The sequence below is a fragment of the Hippocampus guttulatus genome, chromosome 22 (assembly GCF_054856545.1).
Source record: "Hippocampus guttulatus isolate MCC_2025c chromosome 22, RoL_Hgut_1.0, whole genome shotgun sequence".
NCBI lineage: Eukaryota > Metazoa > Chordata > Actinopteri > Syngnathiformes > Syngnathidae > Hippocampus > Hippocampus guttulatus.
The window spans coordinates 8,089,993-8,115,615 of NC_141282.1; the positions used below are offsets into that span (position 1 = coordinate 8,089,993).

General features: G+C 53.6%; 2 protein-coding genes and 1 long non-coding RNA gene across 9 annotated transcripts in view; 2 read left to right on the plus strand and 1 right to left on the minus strand.

Moving 5' to 3' along the window:
• Positions 1–928: 928 nt before the first annotated feature.
• On the minus strand, positions 929–1,929 carry LOC147186443 (uncharacterized). Its single transcript, XR_015099144.1, has 2 exons — positions 1,839–1,929; positions 929–1,683 (listed from the first exon to the last, which is right to left on the minus strand). It is a non-coding gene; the product is annotated as an uncharacterized LOC147186443 (long non-coding RNA).
• gata3 (GATA binding protein 3) lies at positions 1,407–13,103 on the plus strand. Of its 7 annotated transcripts, none has more exons than XM_086102742.1 (6): positions 1,407–1,447; positions 5,162–5,534; positions 6,253–6,921; positions 7,625–7,770; positions 9,489–9,614; positions 11,479–13,103. In XM_086102742.1, the coding sequence occupies exons 2-6, from the start codon at positions 5,303–5,305 to the stop codon at positions 11,761–11,763; spliced, it is 1,458 nt and encodes a 485-aa protein (XP_085958868.1). In that variant the 5' UTR covers positions 1,407–1,447; positions 5,162–5,302; the 3' UTR covers positions 11,764–13,103. The 7 variants fall into 7 exon arrangements, with proteins under 7 accessions (XP_085958868.1, XP_085958869.1, XP_085958873.1 ...); XM_086102743.1 differs by lacking the exon at positions 1,407–1,447 and adding an exon at positions 2,220–2,244; XM_086102741.1 differs by lacking the exon at positions 1,407–1,447 and adding an exon at positions 4,704–4,971.
• Positions 13,104–16,035: 2,932 nt separating this feature from the next.
• The window catches only part of LOC147186445 (uncharacterized), a 56,088-nt gene continuing 46,500 nt past the window's right edge, over positions 16,036–25,623 (plus strand). The window contains exon 1 of the transcript XR_015099140.1: positions 16,036–17,812. The gene's annotated coding sequence lies outside the window, so the exon portion shown is untranslated. The remainder of the gene's footprint in view (positions 17,813–25,623) is intronic.

Here is a 25,623-nt window from a genome sequence, read left to right on the forward strand (position 1 = left end):
TTAATTATTTCGTAGACTGCAGCTCCATCTTCGTGACTTTTTTTTTTACTCCGAACGAATCCCTTAATTTATTCGTGAATTAACAGGCTAGACGTGTGCAAATAAGCGCAAATATTCCACGCCCCCCCCCCCGCCGCCACCCGAACTTAATCGTTTGTATTAATCAAGTAATGTGCTTTAATTCAATGCTCCCATCCCCAAAATAAGCACTTGATGAATCAAGGCTGACGCTGCTCGCCGCCGTTCGTTTGTCATCCGAGGCGCTCAATTACGGTAGCGAGGAAAACGAAAGGCACTGATGAGAGGCCTCTTGCGAGCAAGGAACAAGAAGATCAGTTGCTGCAGCCGCCGCCGGCTCCCACAAACGCTCGCATGCGCGCCTCAACTCACCGGGCGCCACGCGCGCGCTGCTTTCGCGTGCACAAAAACCAAAACCAAACAAGGTGTGACGTCACCGCCGCCACGCACACCTGCGACAGGAGCGCACGGCCGCACTCGCCAATCGGGTTGGACCTCGAAGGCAAAAAAAATGTCGGCTTCTCGTGACGTCAAGGAAAACACGCGCGAAGCGGGACGCGGTCTGGATTCGGGATCCAAAAGCTCGGTCGGCAACCCTCCAAATGACTCAACGGTCGATCGGAGGGCCGCCCGCCGTGAAACGTCACGCTGCTTGTTTGCTGCTTTGGGCCAATCGGCGGTGATCGTCATTATTTGCACTTTTCTTTGAGACGCGTCTCACTCGGAAGAAAGGAAAGCTCACGCGAGGACCGCCGCTGCTGATTCCAAAACAAATCACGATGCGCATGACAGTTTTTGCCCCCCCCCCCCCGTCCCACTAACAAAATCAGTAGAAATTAGATTTAAAAAAAATGAAAAAAAGAATCGGAAAAATGGAAAGAGGAATAAAAACAAAATGACGACGAAAAGCTCCGCGTGAGAAAAATCGATTAAAGATCATTTCTTATTCGTTTTAATTGTCATCATGTTGATTTAAAAAAAATTAATAAGAGGAGCGCAAGAGAAAGCTGACTTGTGTTTATAGTGATGGAAACAGAAGCAAGGCGGCGATGAGAGGAACGAGAAATAAAAATAGAAAAGTGAGACGACAGAAAAAGGAGGAAGTTAAAATAAGAATGGGGCATTCAATATCAATATCAGCTCGAGAAATATTGTGTGTGTTTGGGCAGGGGGTGGGGGGGGGCTGGCGAAATGAACTCATGAGCAAAAACAACCACGGAAACAGGGCCAAAAATGACAAAAAGAAAAAAAATTGAGAATATGAAAAAGTAGAAGGAAAAAGAGAAAAAGAGTGTCAATACGCGGAAATCCGGAAGCGCGCACGCGCGCGCGCCCTTCTCTCTCTCTCTCTTTCTCTCTCTCTGTCCTTCTTTGTGAGTTGCGCGCGCATCGGCGGGTCACTCGCGCGCCTCCTCACCGAGCGGAGCAGGTCAGTCAATATTCCAGCAATTCATCTTTCACATCCTCATAAACGCCGTGACGTCACTCATCAACCCGATTTAGCGGCGGCGGCCCCCGCGCCGGCCCGGCCCGTGCGCGCGCGTCGTCCGCCACGTGTGGTTGGCATGTCAACTTTTGCCATTTCTTTTTTTCTTTGTGGGGGGGGGGGGTGCTGGCGAAATGTTGCAAGGTGAAATGTCGCTTCTGCTGCTCCTGCTGACGTCGCTGCGATGTGCGGTCAGCGGCGACAAAACAAACAGATAAATTCATGATTTAAAAAAAAAAAATATATATATATATGCCAAGCGCCAAGCTAGCTGAAATGGATCCGATTCGGAGATTTGCGTTGTTTTGAGGGGGCGGCGGCGGCTCTTGCTTACCTGCAGTGTGTTCGCACTCTGGCTGCTGCCGCTGCGTCCATTTTGTGTGAGAGAGCCACCGCCGCCGTTGCTGCATGAGAGCGCCCCCCCACCCCTCACGTCCTCTCGTTGTCCCCGGAAGACATAGCGGCGTCCTCACAAAAACAACCCCCCCCCCCCAAAAAAAAATCGTCAGTGCACGCAGCAGTGGCTTCGAGGAAAGCTTTTGTTGGATGACGGAGGTCATTGTGCGTGTGCGGCTGCGAGTGTGTGTGTGTGTGTGTGTGTGTGTGCTTGAGGCGGCGGAAAAAAAACGTCTCATTGAAAATGAAACTTTTTTTTTTTTTTAAATCATCCTCCGTGGAAGAAAAATGTTTTGCATTCAGTCATGGACGCCGCCTCGTCGTTTTCTTCGACGAAATCCAAAGTGAGAATTTTTTGGGGCGTTCGTAGAATACGCGCCTGTTAAATCGTCATTTCGATACTTTGTACACACACATGTATGTGTATATATATATATATGGAATTTTGCATGCCTTTCATATTTGCTTTCATGATTTTTTTTTTAAGTATCCGAATCCGATGTTCCATGCACTCGCTGCCCATCTTTAAAACTCGTCTCAAAGCTCATTTGCATTCGATGGCATTTGACACGGCATGGCTCAGTCTTATTGTTTGCTGCTTTCTACTGTTGTCGTTGTATTAATTTGTTGTTTTCTTGTTGTGTAAATGTTATATTTGCTCCGAGTGCGGCGCTTTTTTGTACGGCGATGGTTGTTTTAAAGTGCTCTAGAAATGCACTTGAGTTGAGAATTCGTTGCAGCAATTGGGAGGCGAAAATATTCACTTCCCCAAAATGAAAACGTCATTGCTGAAAACATGCCAGTCGATGTTGAAATTAAGGTCGGTGACCTCCGACGTCATTTTGAGATTTTTTTTTGATCGGGACCCCTCTGCCTTTTTTATTTGTTTTTGTTATTTTTTTAATCCAAAAAAAAAAAAGATCACTTTCGCTCGTGCGTGCGTGTGTGTTTGTGTGTGTTTTCACCTGACCCCAACATCTCGCCCAAGGCAGCCCGTGAAATAATCCAACCGAGTTTGAAATGGGCACACGCACGCGCGCAAACGCTCTACGTTGGGAAATCGACCAGACGTCCGAAAGGGAACAAGATAAAAATGCTCAAGTGGGTCCTTTTTAGTCCACCTGAACGTCACCTCGCAGCTGGGGTCACGACGCGCGATCCCGATGACGAGTGCGTCCGATGCGACGACGGCGTTGCGAACGTTACTTATGACGTCACGACCGAACGGCACCAGAAATGCAAAGCGTCGGTCACGTGACTCTGCTGGGCCATGATATTGGGAAATGGCCGGGACGGCCATCTCCTCGCTTCCGGGGCCGTCGTGACGTCACCCGCGATGAGAGACACGCACACGAATGAACAATTTCAATTTTTGGGTAGTGTGTGTGTGTGTGTGTGTTTGTACACATATTTTAATCTTTGGTGATTATTCCCTCATGTGCTTATTTGAATTAGTCCTGTTGAGACCAAAAAATCATTGAGGTGGATGCATTTAATGTAATTGACACAAAATTTTAGATAGTGATGACGTAAGTCCGTGTCTTTTTTTTTTGCTTTTTCGGTGTCTGCAAAATATAAACAAACTATTGGAAATAAATGTTTCCAACAAATAAATAATACACACACACACAAGCACACTTGTGTATATATATATATATATATATATATATATATATATATATATACATATATGTAAAATAAGAAAACCTAAGAAGAAAAATTTGTCTCACAATGGAGAAATTCCCAATTTACCGCAGCAAAATTATGACAGGGAGAAATAGAACAAAAAGTACATAAATAAATATAAATGATAAAACATAGATATAAGCATATACGCACACACACACACACACACACACACACACACACACACACACACATATATATATATATATGATTGCCTTTCAAATAGGAACATTTAAAATCACATTTGAGTCATGTTGTTCTTTTTAAATTGCACATTTCGGGGGTTTGCGTTTGGCGTATTTTGCTTTTGTCCTACGATTCGAGTCGGCGTTTGTTGACGTCACAGTTACAAACTCAAACCACTAAACGGGTTTTTTTGGGCTCTTTGTGTTTCTTTTTCGTTGTTTTTTTCCCCTTCGGTGCAGGCTCGTCGCACACCAAGTAGATTCGAGGAAGTATTTCGTTGAAAAACATGTTTTGCGTCGAAATTCCCGAAACGCATTTTGTGCATGCGGAAGTTGACATCATTGTCATCATCACGCCGCTTTTATTGATTACATCCGAACCCAAGACGTTTGGGGATTGTATTTCTCTCTCTCTTTTTTGATGGCGTGTGTGTGTGGACATCGGCGGTGCCTGACGTCACGGGCCCTTATTTCTCTTATTTGTTCGCGTTTTGCTTCGAGACGCTCTTGGAGGGGCGCGGCGGGCGAATTCGAGCAACGGCGGCATCATTTCAGCACATTTTGCAGGCTCCCCTTCGGAGCGCAGCTGGGTTGCTTGAACTTGATGGCCGTGCGCGTCCACGCGGGGCCCGCTCGCCCGGTTGAGTCACGTGACCGCGAGAGGACGCGCAAATGTCAGGGCCGCGCAGCGCGCATGCGCCTCGCCGCCACTTGACTTTTCCGCACGGGGCCGCCTTCCTCCCTCTTGTTGTTTCTCTCTGTGCAAAGCTTCTCATCACGTTCAACCGAAATGAAGTCTCCAATTCAATTAGGACAAGCCCGGCCCACTTTTGGGTGCCCCCCCCCTCCCCACCCGTGCATGCTGGGACCCTCCTTAAGTTGCGTCGCGCCGCAGCTGTCTGCTGCACTGAGCCGCCTGGCGCCATCCGGAAAGAATGCCTTCAGTGTAAGAGAGAGGGAGGCGGGCAGAGAGAGAGAGAGAGAGAGAGAGAGGGGGGATAGGGAGAGAGAGAGAGAGAGAGAGAGAGAGAGAGAAGGAGGAGGCAGGCAGGCAGGCAGGCAGGCCCGAGTGGTTGCAACACGCCGCTCGGGTGCGTTCCGGTCACTCTGAGGCACGCGAACCTGTTGAGTGCACGTCACCTCGTCACCTCTGCGTTCATCTCCAAACCAACAAGAAGACTCCACCAGTCACAATCAACCGTAAGAACAGAAACAAAGAAAAAAAGGGGGGGGGGGAGAGAGAAAAAGCAGCAAGAGCCTGACGAATTTCCGGCCGAGTTGAGGAGATCTCCTCGTGCAAGGCGCCTTCTCCATGTCGGACGTTTCGCCTCCTTCCGTGCGCCTCACGCGGGCCGGGCCGCGCGTTAACCACCTCTGTGTATGTGCGCAGGTGGGACCGCGGTGGATTTAACCTGACGCAGGCGAGAGAAAGCAGGATTCGGGCACCTTGCCCCCACACGCGCGAACATTTGAGGGGGGGCGGGCGGACGAACGGACGCAAAGGGCCCGTGAAGAGCAGCGCCGAGGCGCCATGGAAGTAAGCGCCGAGCAGCCCCGCTGGATGAGCCACCCGCACCCGGCCGTGCTGAACGAGCAGCACCCCGCCTCGCACCACCCGGGCCTGGGCCACTCCTACATGGACCAGTACCCGCTGGCCGACGATGTGGATGTACTCTTTAACATCGACGCCCAGGGCAACCACGTCTCGCCCTACTACGGCAACTCGGTGCGGGCCGTCCAGAGGTACCCGCCGCCCCCGCACAGTGAGTACGCACGCTCGCGCACCCATCGGCACTTAAAAAAGAAAAGAAAAAGAAACCTTCGGCGACACGGATCATGTTTTGGGGGTTGCGGGGAAACGCTGCACATTGACCAACCCGGCTCGGGCCACGCGCACTTGTATTTTATGAACGGCCAGATTCGACATGTCTGTTCGTGAGTTGGGTTGAGAGGATTTTTTTTTTTAAAGCATAAACTTCTTTTCGTCTACAATATGAGGAAGATCGTAAGAAAAATCCACAATCATTTGTTTGAAATGGATGATGCGCTTCTGAGTCCACAAGTGCCAACGAAGTGGAAGATTTGGTGAGCAAAAGAAAAAAAAAAGCATCAATCAATCCTTTCTTGGATGTTTCCTGAATCTCAACCTTTAACTTGCGCGGCGACAGAAGCTTGAAAACTGCTCACTCGAAGGTGATTTTTTTAAAAGGCCAATTCCGTGCCTAACGTGAACGGAATGAAATGTTTTTGGGGGGGGTTTTTTTTGGACCCCGAAAAAAAGCGGACGTAGTGACAGTTTTATTTCTCCAATTTCCCTCAAGGAAATATTTCGCGTATTTTCCGTCATGGTCGAGCGAATTTGTGAAACGGAATTGGCGAAGATGTCGCGGCCCTCCGAGCGAGTCGTTTGTTGCATGCACGCGTGTCGGAGCGCACCCACTGACTTTGTTGTTGCGGGGGGGCGGCGGCGGTGCGTCGCAGGCAGCCAGGTGTGCCGGCCGTCGCTGCTGCACGGCTCGCTGCCGTGGCTGGAGGCGGCGGGCGGCAAAGGCATCGGCGCGCACCACGGCGCGTCCCCGTGGAACCTGAGCCCCTTCCCCAAGAACCCGCTGCACCACCACCACCACCACCACCACCACCACGGCTCCCCGGCCGGCCTGTCCGTCTACCCGCCGGCCTCGTCGTCGTCGTCGACGTCGTCGTCGTCGTCGTCGTCCTCCTCGTCGCTGTCCGGCGGCCACTCCAGCCCGCACTTGTTCTCCTTCCCGCCCACCCCGCCCAAGGACGTGTCCCCGGACCCGGGCATGTCCACGCCGGGCTCCGGCGGGGGCGGCGGCCCGCGCCCCGAGGACAAGGAGTGCGTCAAATACCAGGTGACGCTGGCCGACGGCATGAAAATGGAGACGGCGCACGGGCGCGGGGTGCAGGCGGCCGCGGCGGCGGCGGCCGCGGCGGCGGCGGCTGCGGCGGCGGCGGCGCTGGGGCCCGGCCCCCCCGGCGCCTCGGCGGCGGCGGCCCACCACCCCATCGCCACTTACCCACCCTATGTCCCCGATTACGGGCCAGGCCTCTTCCCACCAAGTAGCCTGATAGGTGGGTCCTCTTCTACTTACGGTTCCAAAACAAGACCAAAAACAAGGTCGTGTTCAGGTAGGCTTCACATTCCCTCGCTTCTCACTCTTGCCGCATCTCACTCGCGCACACGCACACACACTCCATTTTGCAAAACCCGACCACTGCACGTGGCGCATTCGCTTGCTTGCAAAAAGACAAAACGAGCAACGCACCAGAATCACATAAGCAGATAGGCGTTGCATTAATTTTATTTTGGTAATGAGATTAGAATCTGGCGGATTAGTCGATGCATATCATCGGGATTATTATTAATGGGGGATCATGTGCATTTAAAGATGTCATCCTTTTCCTCGTCATAACGCGTTTTTTGTTTCAATCCAAAAAAAAAAAAAAGAGGAAGTGCTTTTCGCTTCACGCGCAAATTCAACCAGCGTCAATCTCACAAGGCGCAATATTAGCCTCACATTTTCCAAGATATCCCGTCCTACAAATATTTTACTTCACCAAATCGTTTTTTAAAATTATTATTAATAGTATTTTTTTAATTCTTTTTGTTTTTAATATACGCGATGTGTAGTGCACAAGTCACGATGCTTTCCATGGAACTGCCGCATGTCCCCTTTCGCCTCTTTGACTTCAAATACGCCTTTTTTGGGGGGCGCGTGCGCGGACTTCAACTGACCTATGGCGTGTGTTTGTGTCTTTTTTTTTTAAATTTTTTTGCTTTTTTATTTTTATTTTTTGTGCGTGCGTGCGCGTCCCACCCTGACGCACGCAGAGGGCCGGGAGTGCGTCAACTGCGGCGCCACGTCGACCCCGCTGTGGCGGCGGGACGGTACGGGCCACTATCTGTGTAACGCCTGCGGCCTGTACCACAAGATGAACGGCCAGAACAGGCCCCTCATCAAGCCCAAGCGGCGGCTGGTACGTGCACGCGCCTCGCTGGCCACTCTTGTTGACATGTGCGTCTCTCTCTCTCTCTCTCTCTCTCTCTCTCTCTTTTTCTCGCTCTCTTTCTCCATCTCTGTCTTTCTCCATCTCTCTCCCTCTTTCTCTCTCTCTCTCTTTCTCTCTCTGTGTTTCCCTCTCCAGGAAGAAGTAGGCCTATTAGCTGCAGGAAATTGACTCGACAAGTGCAGGTCTCTGCTTTCAGATCCTAAAAACAAAACAAAACAAAACAAACAAAAAGCTGCGCCGTGTACTTTTATCGTTTTTGATGTAGCCTTGCGTTCAAATCGAATTTTTAACATTAGGGGTGTCCACATTTTTGTAGGGGGACGGAAGGATGCGCCTTGGCGGCAAGCATTCGACCAAGCAAAATCGGAAACGAACGAACAAAACCATCGGCATAATCAGCAATATGTCAATGACGTCACTCTGCCGTTTTCTAATCACGTGCGAGCATAAATGCATTCAAAGGACTTTCCGGTGGATAAGAAATATGCACGATGAATAGAAAACATCGCAGCTTTGTGTTCAAGGCCTCATTTCGGGTGGGCTGCAGCCCTTGAACCCAACTAGATCCGAGACATTCTGCTCGTCTTTTCCAGTCGTTTCTCAGCAGGTTTCAAAGCGCTCCTTTCAAAACCTTTTTTTTTTTTCACCTCGCTTTGAGATTCAGACCCTCCCCGATGTTTTGATTTTAAATTGATTTTTACTCCAAGCCGCGAGCCGCAAAAATTTGATATTGCGCTGCAGTTGACCCCGAGCTGTTGTTTGGACACCCCTGATTTGAGCCCCCTCCCTTTTTTTTTTTTTACACACTCATTCAAAAGCCAAATATATAGGACACACACACACTATATATATATATATATATATATATATACACACACATACGCGCGCGAGAACGCACACACACGAGGAGGCTTTTGTAGAGTCTAAAAGCAGGAAACGTGTGCAGGATGTGAGATAAGAGTCCAAGCCAGAGCTGCTGCGATTTTTTTTTCTTTACGGAGGATTTCTATGTTGGAAAAAAAAAAAAAGATGGGCTCGTCATATTTGGATGCAAGCAAGACGAAGTAAATAGCAGGTCACGAGCGCGTGCGGTCCTTCGGGCGTCTAATTGCAAAGATCATCCACGTCACAGCAGCGCGCGGCCTGACTATTGATTTTTATTGGGTGGCGGAGGGGGGGGGGGGGGAGATTAGAACATCAATGTCAAGCAGCTAAATCCGGCAGTGGAAGCTCCGCTGCAGCCCCCCGGAGCGAGCGAGCGAAGCCCCCCAAATAAAGCATGCCTTTAATTAGTGCACCTCACCCGATATAATCACTCGCATCCAAATGTGAAGCCCCCCTCCCCCCCCCCCCCCTTTTTTTCTGTACGTTCCCGAGGAGGACATTTAGTTGGATTGAATGGCTGCAGCGTGTCAAGGCTGCGCTTTTATCTCCGCTTTTAGGCAAGGTTTCTTCTACACTTGTGCTATTTTTAGCCCGCCAGCCACGCAGCGCGCCTCCATCTGCTCCTTTTGCTTTTTTCCTCCCCCGTACGCCATGTCTTTGTTTCAAACGTTGAGGGAAACTGTCACCTTTTTCCACGAATAGTCGTAGAAACGGGCGTCGGTCTTGATGCGCACACTTATCGTGGCCTGTCTGTGTGTGTGTGTGTGTGTGTGTGCTTTGCTGCGCTCGCCTGCGTGCAGTCGGCGGCCAGGCGCGCCGGCACGTCGTGCGCCAACTGCCAGACGACCACCACCACGCTGTGGAGGCGGAACGCCAACGGCGACCCCGTGTGCAACGCCTGCGGACTCTACTTCAAGCTGCACAATGTAAGTTCACCGAAATAACCCCCCCCCCGCCCCCCCCCCAGCGCATTGGAGGTTTTTTGGGGGGTCGCGTGTTAGTTTGTGGGCAATATTTTGAAAGAGAATCCAAAATAGTATACTATTATGTGATACAGACAAAACATAACACGTCGCGTGTACCTGGACCTACGACCCCCCCCCCCACACACAGGAAGTGGAAAAAAAATCACGCAAAAAAAAGCAAAGAAAAAAAATACATCAAAGAAAAACCTCCACTTGTGCAAAATTTGGGTGATGCGTTTCTTTTTGGTGTGTTTCTGGCCAGCAAGTGATGGTCTCATTTCTTTTGGAACACACACAGAATGTAAATTGCGTCCCTTTCAAAAAAAAAAAAAAAGCACATTCTTGAACTCAATCACAAAACAACAACGCCCAAATGCATTTGTGCAAGCGTGCAACGCGCAACAACACGCGCGGGAAACGATGCCCCGCGTTTTCCTATTTTTCATGCACTCTTTTGTCGCCGTTTTTGAACTTGGCCACTGTCAAGTGACAGCAGAAGGCAGATGAGAGTCACCTTGGTCTCGTCAAGCTCCCCCCGAGCTTGCCCTCGACCCCCCAATCTTTGTTTTCCCTGGGCGCTAATTGTCCCCCCCAGCCTCGGCCGATAAAGCGAATTCCTGATTTCATTGGCAGTTGCTTGTGACTATTAAAGAAGGCGCTTGAATTTTTTTTTTCCCCCTTCCCTCTGCCCACCGTATTCTTCCCTCGTCATCCCGAGTCGCAGGCCGCAAAAAGTTGTCCATTTGCATCAAGTTGGAAAAGCAGCCTGAAGAAGGATGGTGATGATGATGATGATGATGATCTCATTTCCTCCCCGGAAAGTCCACCGGCGCATTCTTGTCAATGTGGACGATGACCGGCGACGACTTTGAAATTTATCTTCACGTGCGTCGTGACGGGCCGGCGGCCCCCCCGGGGCGTCCCCTGCCTCTCGCCCGGATTCAGCTGGGACGGGCTCCAGCTCATCCGCGACCCGAGTGAGCAGACGGACGGACGATTGAATCGTGAGGGAACGTCCCCCCAAATTTGCTTGACTTTTGCGTCTCCGCAACGAGATCGCTGGCTCGAGGCGATCGGGCGTCATCAAAGAGCGGCCGCACGTCCGCTCCGGCCGGGAAGTATAGAAAGGTCACTCAATCCCGAGTCACGTGTTAGCCTGTGAAGCCACATCGGTGCCGCGGGGAGCCCGGGAGGGGCGGGGGGGGGGGGGGCGGTAATCACGGCAACGGCTTTGCTTTTGGAGTCAGCGAAAAAATGTCTCTGGCGGACGTCGCCGGAGCCAGAAAGAAATCCCCGCTCCCATTTCTCCGGGAAGAAGAACCGCTCGGAAAAGATCAGGGAGCCAGTCGGCCTCATCCGCAGCCCCCCCCCCCCCCCCCCATCATAATCCTGCCCACAGCCGAAATTCCATCATCCCGCTTCTCGCTGCAGAATGGCAGTCGGGACGCGACAGCCACGCGGTCGAGGAGGACTTGGCCCTTTGGTGGCGGCTGCCAGGTGGACTAGCCCCGCCCCCATCCTACCCCGCATCCCTCGCCAACAAGGCACTCCGCTGGAAAAAGCAAAACGCTCAGAAGGAATCACATTGCGGAAAGCCCGTTTGAGCATTTTCATATCCGACTTCACGCCGTGAACTCGCGCGCAAAGTTGAACTTGGACGAAGACGAAAATAGACGTACGATCGGGGCGCCGTATTGCCCACCGTCTTTGCTTTCCTGGCGCGGCGACGCCTCGCGGCCGTTCGGCGAGCCCAAAAAAAAAAAAAATGTGGGGCGCGCCGCCATACTAACCTGAAGCTCTTTTGTGTCGTCCCTGTGGAGAGCAGATCAACCGACCTCTGACCATGAAGAAGGAAGGCATCCAGACGCGCAACCGCAAAATGTCCAGCAAGTCCAAGAAGAGCAAAAAGTCGGCGCAGGACGGCGGCATGGACGACTTCTCCAAGAGCCTGATGGACAAGAGCGCCTCCTTCAGCCCGGCCAGCCTCTCGCGCCACATGTCCTCCTTCCCGCCCTTCTCGCACTCGGGCCACATGCTCAGCACCCCCACGCCCATGCACCCCTCCTTCGCGCCCCACCACCCGTCCAGCATGGTGACGGCCATGGGCTAGACGCGCCGCTCCGACCCCCCCCCCCCCCCCCCCCGCCCCGCCCCGCCCTCCCCCGCTTCACTTGAAACGCATGGCGGCCACCGGACGCTTTCCTGCTTGTCCCGGACACGTCACCTTCCATCCAAAAGGTTTCTTTGCTTTGAAATGTGAGCCCTGGAGTTGGGGGGGGGGGGGGCCCTGTCCATCCCGCAGAGCGTTTTCGTCCCGAACGCGGGTCAAGTTGTACCCCCGAGGGTCTCGAGAGTAGGTTTCGCTCTCCTGGGCAAAGGTACTAGTCCGGAGGGGGTCCCAAGATGAGACTTCACTGCCTGGAGTCCAGAGACCAGGCCCCCTCTGCTGAGAGATTTAAGTCCCAATAGTCGGTTTACCTCCTGAGCGTCAGATTTCGTCCTGACAGAAGGTAGTCAAGGTCTCGTCCCACGTGGAGGTTTTGGTCCTGAATGACGGTACGTACACACCAGTGAGGTGGCAAAATGGCTTGGTGGTGGCCACTTTTTAGGGCTGGGGGCAGGCGGGGAGGGGGGGGGGTGGCAATGTCAGTTTGTGTCCAAAATGGGGGCCTCAATGTTTCCAAGTCAAGAAGCCTTTTGGATTCACGCCCCAAAACGTTTTGCGGACTGCCGTGACTCGGACCGCTGAGAAGCTCCACAGACATTTTGGCTCCATCCTATTTTTCTAAAATCGGAAGGGGGCAAACTAACTCCAACCGCACGGACATTTGAGTCGTTCCTCGGATCAGGATTTTCCATTTGCGCACAAACCCCCTCCACTATCTCCCCCCCCCCCCCCCCCCAACATCCAAAAACTCCTGGCTGGTCACGCACCTGTTAAACAGGACGCTTGTAAAAATTGTATGAAATACATTTAACATGGAAAAAACAAAACAAAGAAGAAGGCGACGACGCAGGCCACAAGATAACGCGAAGGCCTTTGCTTTTATTTTTGGATGTGCTTTCCGTCTCGGCCTGTCGGTTTGTGTTGACCTCCACACGCACGCACGTACACACGCACGCACTCACACACTTGACAGATGATGATATGCATTGTGAAAACAAGTTCCCGTATTTGTTATTTGTATGTAAAAAAAAACAAAAAACAAAAGAGTACCAAAAATACGAAAGAAACAAAGATGTAGAATTATTTCTTTATGTTATGCAGACTGAATGGTTGTAAAAAATTAATAATAATAATCACTAGTGTAAGATATGACTTCTGGGTTTTTTTTTGTTTGTTTGTTTTTGTTGGTGGTTTTTGGTTTGGTCCAACTTACCCGATTGCCCTTCTTCCCCCCCTTGCCTTGTTTCAAAATAATAAAACTAGTTTAATCTCTGTTGACACGTCGGCCTTGTTCACCCGAGCCGTCTTTTTTTTTTTTTTTTTTTTTTTTGCGTGACAGGAAAAAAAGCCTCCGGGGGAAGTGCGCGTGTAAACACTCGCAAATCAAACCGTTTGGCCCCCCCTCGTCGTCGTCGGGCTCTCAAGTTTGAAGGAAGAAGGCGCCAGCCGCGGAGCCGGACTTTGCAGAGCGTGCGTGCTTTGGCCTTGGGTGAGGGAGGGGTCGATCCCGGGGAGACTTGGAGACAAACGATGGGCGCGCGCAATCGGTCCCCAGGCCGCTGTCGGGTCACATCCGAGAAGCTCACCCGCCTTTTGAAAGGAAGAGAGCACGCCCCCGACCGGTCTCCGCTCGCTCCCGCAGCGGCGCCGGGCTGTTCGGCCTCATTCGTCCGGGATCCGCGTGACCGACGAGGGGATCCGCCGCTGTTTGGAGCAGCCGGTTCAAGGGGAGGATGGGAACGGCCGTGGGGATTGTCTCCAGGGATTTGAAAGGGAGATTTGCCCCACGCTGGGACCCCGTGGCCTTCGTCCGACCCCGACCGCCCGGCGCTTCAACTCCGTGTGATCCCACTAGGTTCCTTCTTTTTTTTAATTTTTATTCTGAGGGGTTTTAGTTGGGAGTGAAGGTTCTCGTCCCCACAGGTACCGCCTTTGAGGGTGGGAGGAGAAAGTTTAGTCCCGTTGGCAGGTTTCGGTCCACGGAGAAAGTGCCAGACTCGCGAGAGAGCAGATCCTACTCCTGAGAAAAGGTTCTCGTCCCCACAGAAGGTTCTGCTTCCAAGAGAAAGATTTAGTAGCGGTTGCTTGTCGGAGAGCAAAGTCTGGTCCAATCCCAAGGCGGGTTCTACTACTACACTTGGACACAAGCGGGCCCAAAAAAGAGCTGCGGGACCCGAGTCCCCTTCCCCTGCCGCGCGCTAAGTGTTAGCGCGCGGAGCGCAAGACGAAGATGTCAAGTGACTCGCGATGGCAGAGATGAAAGATAATTCACCGGATTACATGTTTTTTTTTTCTTCTTTATCTTCGTTTGGGAAAAGACCTCAAGGCTGAGGCGCCGCCACACGGTGGGAGTTCCCTCGCTTGTTTCGGGAGGCTCGTAAAGATAAAAAAAAAAACAAAACAAGACGAAGCGGCGTGCGGCGTAACATTGTCTCGGTAACAATCGTAAACGTCAACCGTAATCTGCCGCCGCAACACGGAAGATAAAAGATAATTATCTCTTTTAGCGACGTGCCCCCCCGAGGCTTCTTGGACGGCCTCGCCGATGACGAGCCTAAACCCTCGCAAGCGATTGAGGAGAACCCGGCATTTGATGGCAAAACCAGACTTAAGATTGAAACCATGCAGCTCGCAGGGCCTTCCGTGAAAGGAGGCTGGCATCCCATCCGCTCGCCAGCCGTTTTGTGCACCGCCCGGTGGCGACTTAAATGTAAATCCTCTCTCAAATAGGAAAACAAACAAACAAAAAAAAAGAAGATTTATCGAATGCGTCCTCGGGTGCGGGAACACCAAAGTAGCACGTCTGATGTTATCCACTTGATTTAAATAGCATCCGGCTCATTTGCATTCGATTAGTTGTGACTTTGTCGATTCACAACTCGCCGGAGGAAAAAGAAAAAAGGCAAAATTAGGATACGCAAAGTGAAAAGACTGCGATGAAACCTCTCTGGATTTCAATCCCACGCGAAAAAAACAAAACAAGCTCACAGACCAAAGTTGCGTCGACAGATAAAGTTGCTTTCAATCGGAACGGCCGCTCGTGCGCACTCATCTTGGACCCGATTGAAAAGTGGATTTAGACCCTGCGCAGAAAAAGAACATGTTGACATGACAAGATGATTGATGAGTTAGTTCCAAAAACAAAAAGCAGAAGGCATCTTTCAGGTTGTGTTTTACTGCCGTGTCCCCTGATTGGCCCCAGTGTCATCAAGCCCGGGGGCCCCAACTGCAGCTCCCCCGGTCCCGCCCTCCAAACATTTGCATGGCCACAACTGTCACTGCGCTTGCTTCTCTCTCTCTCTTTTTGTTGTCGTTGTTGTTGTTGACGTAACAGCGCGGGGCGCGGGGGCCACCTGCCCTGCGCAGCCGTAAAATCCCCAGCCTGATTGGACGCCGACAGGTGCCAGCTCACTTCGCCGTGTTGGGCGACGGCTTCTCGGTGCAGGCGGGTCGCCAAGGGACGTGCGACGGGTGAGGCGGGTACGAGGTCGGCTCAACTCGTAGGCGAGGCTTCTTTGTACCTTTGAGCCGACAAAGGCGGCTAGGTGAGGATCGCGACCGTCCGACCGTGACCGAGACGCGGCGAGGAGGCCGCGGGGGCTGTGCTAGCAAAACAAAATGATTTTTGGTTTTGCTAGCAACAAAACTATGCTAGCAAAACAAAAAATCATTTTGTTTTGCTAGCATAGTTTTGTTGTAGTTTTGTTTTGCTAGCAAACAAAAATCCAGCAATTTTTGTTTGTTGCTGGATTTGATCGGGAACTGGACGTGAGCGGAGAAAGACACGGGGGGGGGGGGCCCGTCCGCCGGCCCCCGGGGGGGTGGGTGTTGACACACGCCATTGTCTCGGCCGGCCACCGATCGGATGCCGGCCCCGCTTGAGTCAATACGCCGGCGCGGACCAATGGCGAGCCGGCACACGCGCGGCCCAGGAAGTGCTCCGAGCGCAATTGTTTGGCTCTGGTGGACACCCCCCCCCCCCCCGTAAAAAAAAACCTCACACGCATGAAAGCGCGAGGTTTCCGAGCGCAGTTTCGAGTTGAAACTGGGTTGAAGAGTTCAAATTGGGCTTTCAAGGCCAGGTGCGGCCTTGAGTGCGTGTGCGGCCCTGGCAGACCCCCCCCCCCCCCCGAGCCCCAAAGTTGGGTTGTCCTTCTGTCTTTCTCTCTTCTCGTCTTCCCTGACTTACGCCCTCGTAGTGCGCGGCGCTTTGCGAGCTCCGAATCCTCCAACTCCCGAGTCGCCTTCTCGACTCGACTTGCCCGACGCGAAATGCGTTGCGACTTGCCGCCGACTTGGACCGGAGCGCTCCGCCCGGAATGTTGCGGAACCTTCCGACGCGGGCGGAGACGATGACGAGGAAAGCGCAGAGGCAAAGCGGCACTCCGGGAGGGTTGCGCCGCTTCGGCTGAGCGCCCCTGCACCGCCGTCGCGTCCCGGGTCAGACGGACTCCCCCCCGCCGGGCGAGAGCCGGGAGTCTTTCGACTGCGGGCGGCCAGCGGCTTTTCATTGCAACGTCGTTTTTCTCCCCGCAGTTTAGAATTTGCCGCGCGTGGATGTGACCCAAATCACTGCTTGAGCTTGAAGGGGACAAGTGCATTCAAAGAACTGCATCGGGTTTTTTTTAAATGTGATTTTTTTGGGGGGGATTTCTCGGCGCTCTCAACGACACGTCTGCGGCATCAAAATTCGAGAAACGGGGTTCTCGCTACGGTGAAATTGAGCCATTTTAAAGCCAGAGCTTCTTCAGCCCCGTCCGACGGCGCCGGCGCAAAAACGGATCGTTGACATTAGCGACGCTCTGACGTCACGGAGAGGGCAAAATCCACACGTTGCGTATCCTCGCTCTGATTGTCTGTTTGCAAAGTCTTGAAGGTCTTCCGACATGACAGGTTGAGCCAAAATAGAATCATTGGAAAAGAAACAGCCCCAGCAGGCGGGGTGGCGGGGGGGGGGGGGGGGTGGCGAGAGCGTCTCGGCTGACGGCGCGTCTTCGTTTGTGTCGCGAAGCAGGAATGCGGCGTCCGTCAACACTGCGACCAAACGAGATGGCGAAGGCCCGCCGGAGCGCAAGCGGGAAGTGCGAGGCGGCGGCAGCGGTCGCAGCAGGTGCCTCGCTCCAACGGCGGCGGGCCCTGTATCTGGACAAACTGGTTGGGGGGGGCAAAGGCCAAACGTTTCCCTGAAAATGAAAGCGGAAAAAAGGTTGCCATTGAAACTCTCTGGCGGCGCAAATGTTCAAACTAGAGCCGCCATCGTGTTCGCGTTGTCGCTCACTCGCTCTGTCACTCTCTGCTGCTCGGCCACGTCGGCGCAAAGCGGCTTCTTCCTCCTTGGTGCTCGCCAAAGTTGACGTTTTGGCAAATCCAAAAAGTTGTTTGGCAGCAGGGAGTCGGCTCAACCGTTGCTTTGGTCACGCCAGATGGAGGGAGGTGGGGAGCGGTGGGGGTGGGGGTGGGCGGCCGGGGGCCGTTGCGTCCCCGGGGGCAGGTGAGCGAAAGGGCGGTTGAAGATGAAGGCGAGGACTCGGGTGAGCAGTTTTACCTGGAAAAAAACGCCCGCAGCCGGTGCGGACACGCCGCGGCGAGCGCGCGGCGGCCCCCCGGGGCGAGGAAGGAGCGGAGAGCTCCGCCATCAATCTTCTTCATGTCATCGCGGCGACTCTTCATCGGGTCCGTCTTCATCATCTCTCGCCAAGCGTCCTCATCTTGAGCGCCTCCAGAAACATTTTATGTCGCCATCCATTTTCCAATTTGCATTTTCGATTGTGTGGAAAGCAACGAAATAGCCACGCTTCAGTTTCACTTCAAAAAAAAAAAAAAAAGAAAAGAAAAGCTTGTGAGGCCTGAATAAGACTCGGCTTAGAATGGTACCCATGCAGTACCGCCGAACTCACGTTGGGGGGCAGCAGCAAGCGCGAGCGTACAAAACAACAACAACGGCAACAATTAAGCAGCGAAGAATTTGGCCCCTTCACCGGCAGCGAAAGTGGTGAGTGTTCTTTTGCCTTTTAAACATTCCAGCTGGCGTTTTGTATGCAAAAGTTGACCGTTGCTGTGCAAGGTTGAAAGAGTGCATTTGAAATGTTCTTGGTTGACGTCTGAGGCCGCGAGCGGGCCGCTTCGTGCTTTCCCTGCAATCTTGCCAGCTTGGCGTTGCCCTTGCGAAAGTTGCGGTGGAAAAGAAAAAAAAAGAGATGTTCAATTCGGTCGTGTTGTTGTTTTGTGGCCGAACGTCACCCAGAAAGACGAACGAGGTGGACTTTTGCCGCCTTTCATCCCAAACTAAAGATGTTATGAGCCTCTCGTTAATTGCCAGTCGAAGACGTTTTGTCGGTGCCAAGCAAAGTGACGTCATCCAATTGGATTTGCGCCCCCCCCCCGTCAGTCACGCGCGTTGTATTGTTCCATTTGGGCCTTGACTCTTTATTGATGGACAAGACATTTTTTCCCTCCTCCATTCAGTGTTGCTGACGATTGCTGCAGATGCGATTGAGTTGTGCGTTTTTCCTTCTCTGCGGTGCTCCGCGTCCATTCTTTTCGCTGCAAGCAACGCCGCTGGCCGTTGTTGCCGCAGGTGCCCTGCAGTTGTTGACCGCAACTTGTTGCCGGTGTTCATTTGGCTGTCAAGCGCTCCATCAAAAAAAGTTGAGCTGAAATGTACATTGGTGTCCTTCTGATCGAGTGTGTGTGTGTGTGTGTGGGGGGGGGGGGCGGCGTGCTCCCTTGCCGCCGCTTCCTGGAGGGCTTTGGCAGGGTTTCCCGCTGCCATCGATGAATTGTTGGCATGCCGAGAAGTTTGCGCGAAGCGAGTGGCCTCGTCTTCGCTTGAGCGCTCCGCTGTGACCGGCGGGTCCGGGCGGGGCGGGCCATGAAGGCCGTCGATTGTTGCGGGGGCGGCGGGTTCCTCCGGAGCACCTGGCCATCTGGACATGACGTCCCCCTGAGCCGTAATGGATGCCCCCCTCCTGCTTGAACTCCGGGCTGAAGACCCGTAATGGACACCCGGCCCCCCCTCGCCCCTCGCGGGACCTCCGTTTGTGGGAGGTAGTGCAACTGGATAATAGCTTTCATTTAAAGCTCCATTGATGGCGATAGAGCCGCGGCGTCGGCTATGGAAGGTGGCGGCGCCGGCGGGCAAGTTTGAACCCGATCACCGTGCCCCCCCCCCCCCCCCCCCGCTTCCTTTGCGGCTGGCAGTGGCAGGTGTAAAGGGCTGTGGAGTTTGCCACAAGTGCGTGCGCATGTGTGCGTGGCTTCACATTTTCCACCGAGATTACATCTGAGGGCCAATGCAGTCATTTGAACGAGCGCAGGGCGAAGCGGGGGGGGGGGGGGAAGAATGTGAGTGTTCCAGTACAAGCTGAATTTCTTTGTTCTTTCTCCTCGGAACATTAACGCGCTTCATTCGGGCCCTGAGCATCAACTGCGAGGGCTTTGGGGTGGGGGGGGGGGGGTTGACTCGACAACTTGGTCGGCATGAATTGAGGCAGAAAACGGTGTTCAGGAGCCATGCCCTCAAACCGACAGGAAGTCGGCCGCTTTGCTTTGAAACAGCCCATTTCGTGGTCATTTCCAAGTCTCCCCCCCCCCCCTCTCCCCGTCCAACCCCCCTTAAATAGTGTTGGAGAATTCAGGCCCGAATCCAGTTTGACACCATACCGTGACTTTTGGTCAGCATGTCTATCATGAAAATTCTCCGCAAGCCACGCCCCCAATGACAGAGGAAAACGAGCATCGCGGTTTGAAGGAGCATTTCTTCCGTCGGTTCCAGCGATCGTTGTCTCGGCAGTAAAAATTCCCCCCCCCCCGGCGACTTTGACTTTGCAACGTGAAGGTTCGGCAAAACTCTCATGAATCGATCCACCGTAAAGTCGTGCTCGAAAAGCACAGGAAGCGTTTCGCTTTCCGTTTCAAAGTCCTTGAAATACTTTCACGTCCTGGAGATTTTGTTTGATCGCTTCCAAATTGGAAGCGCTTATACACGGCCGCTGCTTTCGTGAGCATTTGTAAACCGCACTCACACTCACACCTGCGCACTCCCCCCAGAGCGCACGCGTGTGCAAGGTGAGTCATGCCCGTAACACGGCGGAAGGTGAAGCAGAGTGCAGCGGGGCGGCTTTTTTGGCACGCGCCTGACGGCCCGGCACCTTTTTATCTATACGTTCCGTTTTTCTATATCACTGCGGCTTACGAATTACCCAGCGTGCGGCGGTGCTAGCGCGCGTCCCGATTGTTGCGTGCGAGTATTTCCAAGCCGGATTGGGACAAAGTTCTCACCCCGCGCGCATTCCTCAAGTGGCGCAACGCACCAGGCAAGATTCGACTTGATCTCCTTTGGCTGCGCTGCCGTTCCGAACCACTTTTGGCCTCAAGGGCCCATTTTGCACTTTCTTGCATACGCTTCGTGTCTTGTTTTCTTCCTGGAATTGGTTCAACATAATCTATTTATCTGTCATCCGTGTTAACTGATTGATTGAATCCAATCGTTATTTTATTCTTAAAATACACATTTTGCAGGGATTTACGATTTATTTATGATCTAATTAGGCATTTCGTTGATTGATTCATTAAAAAAAGAAAAAAAGAATTCATTTTCAAAATCACTTTTTAAACCTTTTTTTTTCCCCCATTTATAAATGACCAGAAAGTCAAAGGTCATCAGCAGTCTATCAATAGGATGACATCGTTGAATTATGTCATAGCGAGGCGACTCTTCCTTGTGTGTGTTGCGTGAATCCTTTTGTGAGCGCGCGCTCACGTGAGGCGCAAACAAGCGTTCCGCTGAGCGGCGGCCTCGAACGGGAAGCAGCGGGGCGAAAAAGCTTGGAATGCAGTTCGCGAGAAGCCGGCCGCGGCGCGACGTGACGTTTGGAAGAATGTCAGGCCTGAAAAGTATGCCGGCGCGTGCGTCTTTTTGCGGCGCTTGCTGCGCTTTGGCTGCCGCAACAGGTCCAAACTGGTTTGGGTCTGGTAAGCGCCGAGCATTGACTTGCGAAAACCTTTTTTTTTTCCGACGGAAATTTTGTTTCTTATCAGAAAACCGTTCTATCTGTCACTGCCAGTTCCGGTGCCCTGCAAAACGGACATTTTTCAACCCCCAAAATCCCATTGACCTCTTAGCTTAATGCTAACATGACAGTTTATCGAGAAATGAGGCGCCACTTGCCTCCGAATCAACGCAAAAGTAAAAAAGTCAAATGCAACCGCATACCAAGTCAGGCAACGTCATCCATTATTGAACGGCGCGCGTCGGCGCGTCGCCCTCCGGATAACGATCGGCCCGTATTGTGGCGCGGCGCGGCTTGCGAGCGCGCCGCCGTAATCGTAGCGTTAGCCTCGGCTAATCGGCGCCATCCGACGCTAACGGAGGCCGCGGGAAGGCACCCGATCCCTTTCACGGCCGCTCGTCGGCCCGCCGGTGTCGCCTTCCACGCGCGGCGGGATCGGAATCGAATTCGGGAAGCGGCTCTCGCGTGGCCGCGCGCTGTTTGTTTATGCCGGCTAATCCCCCGAGGCGCTTTCGCCGCCGTTGCGGCCCGGCCTTTTCTTTGGCTCACTCCACGGAAAGAAACCGTGAGGTCGGCCCCCGCCCCACTGCGGAGACGCGCGCTCACCCTGTAAATGGGTGTGTGTGAAAATCCAGGCCCAGCAACCGAATCCGGCGGCCAGACTCGCGGCTCGTCAAAAACGCTAGCCGGGGCAGATTTGAATCTCGGGTGTTTGTTTGTTTGCGCGACGGGAGCCTAACACGGCTCGCGTGAGCACGATCGCCGTCGCCGACCCCCCAAAGGAGATTTACGCCGAGCAAAGTCATTTGTTTGCATCAATTTAGCATCGGCAGGGCTGGAGCAGGGAAGCCCGGACTTTCCCCTCCCCGGCCACTTGGTCCATCTCTTGTGGGGCCTTCCCGGATGAGCAATTTTCTCACCTCCTAAAGGCGACGCCAACCTTCCCCGAATTTCATTTTTCCATCGTCTTTCGTGCCGCCGAGCGCCGAGCCGCCTCCGACTTGGATTGCGGGCGGATCCCTGCCTGCCAGCTGACAATCGAGCGTTCCCACTCAGCTGGTTCCACCAGCAGGCAACGGAACCCCCCCCCCCCCCCACCCACATCACCCCCAGCGTCTCATTAGCACCTCCTCAATCCTATTGCCCTCCTGAGAGTCCTCACCGGCAAGCGGGCACCCCCCCCCCCCCCCCGCCCCCAAACGGTCCTCTGGAAAGAAGGGCTCCTTTCACGCGCACGCAGTTGTAATGACGAAGGTGGGCGTGGCCGCCGCCGCCGTCGCGGACTCTCCGCTCCATTTGGAACAGAACCGAGCTGCGGCGGGCCGATAAGGGCGGTGCGGGCCGGGAGATACTGGAACAAAAGGGCAGACGCGACGCCAGCGTGGGAATGATGCGCGGCCCAATGCTCTCAGGATGTCAGCAAATTGCTCTCTGCGCATCCTTTGTCTCCGTTCGGGGACAGAACCGCCCCTTTTTCCGACCCGGAAAGTCTGTCCAAACGTTTACGGCCAAGTGCAGCCGGAGTGGGACCTCGACTTAGTCCGGGTGCGGGTACTTCTTGAGTCCCGCTTCCACTTTCTTACACACGTCTGAAGGAAAAAAAAAAAAAAACCTTTTAGAACAACCGTTTTGGGCTCCTGGGGCCGCTACGTGGCGCCATCGAATCTAAAACGGGTTGGGGGCCGACAGTCCGGAAAAAAGAAAACTTTGTGTTCGCGTTACTAATGAGCCCAAATCTCAAACGTGCGTGTGGCCAAAGCCAACGTCTCCTCCCAGAGACATTTGAGTCCGATCGCAGCAGCCCAAAAAGGCTCAAATCTGATTTGTAAAAATCATCTTCAAAGTGGCGGCGAAAAATCTGGATCAAATCCATCAAAGTGTTTGGATGGAAAATGTCATCAATAGATGCCAAATACGTTTTCGAATTCCCCAAAGTGTCACGTCTTGCAGTTGATCCAAATGGCCTCAAAGTCACCCGAATTTGATTAAAAAAACTAAACAAAAAACATCCAAAATCTCCTCAAAATTTCATTTTTATGAACAGCCTCAAAAAGCTCCCCGCAAGTCTGAAATAGGACAGAAAAAAGTTCTTATGAAACGTTTTCTCCCCCCAAAATCCCAACAACCCCCCCTCCCCCCTCCCCCCTCCCCAGCTTTTGAGGGCTTTTGACTCCCCCAAAAGTTTTTGCACTCCCCCCACCTTAAAGAAGTGGGTCACCTCTAGCCGGCATGATTGCGGCGCTGGTTTACAACTTTTGGCTGGGCGGCGGCGTGGACGTGCTGATTGCCGGCGTCCCCCCGCGGGTCCGGTTTGTATCGAAGCGCATTCAGAGCTCCCCCAGGAGCGGCGCAGCCCTCCCTTTTGTCGGCGCTCGCAGGTCTTAACGGCAATATAAAACAAATTAATTGCCCCTGTTAGATCACTCAGGCGCTCTCCCAAGGGACCAATGTGCTTATCGCGCGCACGCACACACACACACACACACATTAGTGGCGGTGTTCCTGTGCCGCACTTTTTATGGGCTTGCCTCTTCCCCATCTGTTGCCCCCCCCCCCCTACCCATACTAACCAGGCAGCTCTGGGTCTATCCCGCCTCCATCTGTGCCACAATGCGTCGGCTGCTAGCGACCATATATGCGGGCGAGGGGGTGGGGGGTGGGGGGGGTTGTCTTTTTTCTTTGACCGCGCCTCGTTCTCCAGTCAAGCCGGCGGGTCCCGATGGGCTTGCCTGTCACGGCGTTTATGACCTAAAGTGAGCGTTCAAGTGTGTGTTTAGCAGGACTTTACTGCCTCTGTGGAGTGTTGAGCGGGAGGCTTGGGGGACATAAAGACAAACAAACAAAACCGCGCCCGATTGATTGGTTCATTGATGAAGAGCCGCGTGGTCCCGAGTCATTCGCTAGGAGGCTCGTAGCCGAGCGCTGCGCGTTTCGACATTTGCATCGAGTCGACAATTGGGAAGACGTGGAGCGGTCGATGCGAGCGTGAGCCATCGTGAGCGTTTTCTTCACCAATCGGCAGTCGCGGCCTCCTATCGGGCCCGCCGTTTTTCTCGGCGGGGTCGAGAGGAAGCGGCGAGAGCACAAAGACACCACGAGCGGCCCTCGGCGCCGCTTGTAAAGGAGGCCGGCGACCGGCGCTCATTTAGCGCCCCCGTCGTCGCTGCGCGGCCCCCTTTGTGCGCCCAATTGACTTCTTGACCTGCTGCGTCGGACTGGCCGATGAGCTTATCTCCGCTCGAGTCTGTTCCCAAGTCGTGTTATTAAAAAAAAAAAGGTGTTGTCGTAACTTGTTCCCAAATGCATGAACGGAATATTCAAAAGAAGCCAAACGAAAGCGTGCTGACTCAGTCAGCGAGCGGCGTCATTGTGTGCTCAGGTCCAGCCGGTCCCTCCTGCTGTGTCGCTCGCGGGACGAAACTAACTTGCGTCCTTCAAGCCTTAGCTATGCAAATGTCTTGAAATACCGCCCGCCCGCCCGTGCGTGCGTGTGTGTGTGTGTGTGTGTATCGGGCCCCCGGGGGGCTAACGTACCCCAGTAATCGGTGTTTGTGTGTTGTGGCCCGGGGTGCGAGCGTCTTAATCAAAGGCATTCTTGCTCATCACTCAAGCGTCTCCAGGGGAAAAGATGCCGACACCTTCCAACTGGCAACAAAAGTGAGCACACCCGAGCAAGTGGACGCCGGGGTCCAAAAAACAAAACAAAACAATGTGTGGGCGCTCACTTGAGTGAGATACGTGCTGTACCCTTTCCTCCATCGCGGCTAATGAGCGCAATGATCAATCTCAACAATAGTTTGGATAATTGCGGCGTTTCGGGGGGAAGGCGGGCGGGCGCGAGCCGTCTCCCAGTCACTTCCGGCTTGCTTGTCTGCCGAGCGGGTGCGCGGGAAAGGGGCGGGGCGCCGCCCCCCCCGACGAGCCCTCAAATGAGGTGGCGAAACAAAGAGCGAGGGTCCCAACCTTTTCCCCGGTTCCAAAACGACAAAAAAACAAACCTGCGCCGTTCGTCCGTCGGCCTGAGAACCAAAACAAGACGATCGCGCGCATTTTTTTTTCTCACACGCCGAGCCGTGTTGACACTCCAAACTGGCCGCGCTGAGCAAGCGGCCCGCATGGGCCAAACTGCCACGCTGGCGTCGTTTGAACCGGTTTGCCGTCTTTCCCTGCACCCCCGCCGCCCCTCCGTGAGAACGCCGTTCCGCCGATGCCGCGGCTTTCTCTGTTTGTGTACGCCGGGGACGGAAGTCTGGAGTGTCTTCGTTTGAATTTTTTCACTTTCATTTGTTTACTTTCGTCGTTGGGTGTGGGGGCCAGGGGGGGTCGGGGCATTTCCACATCCCGCAAAGACTCACCTCCGCTAACAAAACCGGGTGAAACTTAGCTCCTCCCCCCAAAGCCGTGTGGCCTTGGCACCAATTTGCCCCTCCCAACATTCATCCCGGCGCGGCAAATTTGAGCGGACATTTATGAGTCGAAGCCAAACAAACGTCCGTCGGGCTGCCGGCTTTCGTCCCACTTACGTCACCTCGCGTTGGCAGAACGTTCCGGTGGGCCGTCTTGACGTGTTTTCTCTTCTGACTTGGGCCCCTCCCTCCGCCGCCCTGTCAATCAAGTGTCGGCGTCCCGTTCCCCCTTGCGCAAAGCCAAACAAACATCGAAGCGCTCGTCCTTCCCAGGAATGCCGACCGGCCCGACTTTGTTGGACGGCATGCGCGAGCTGCTGTTTGGGGGTCGACGGTTAGGCTAACATCAACGCTAATTTGCCAACGTTAGCATGACGCATGACGAA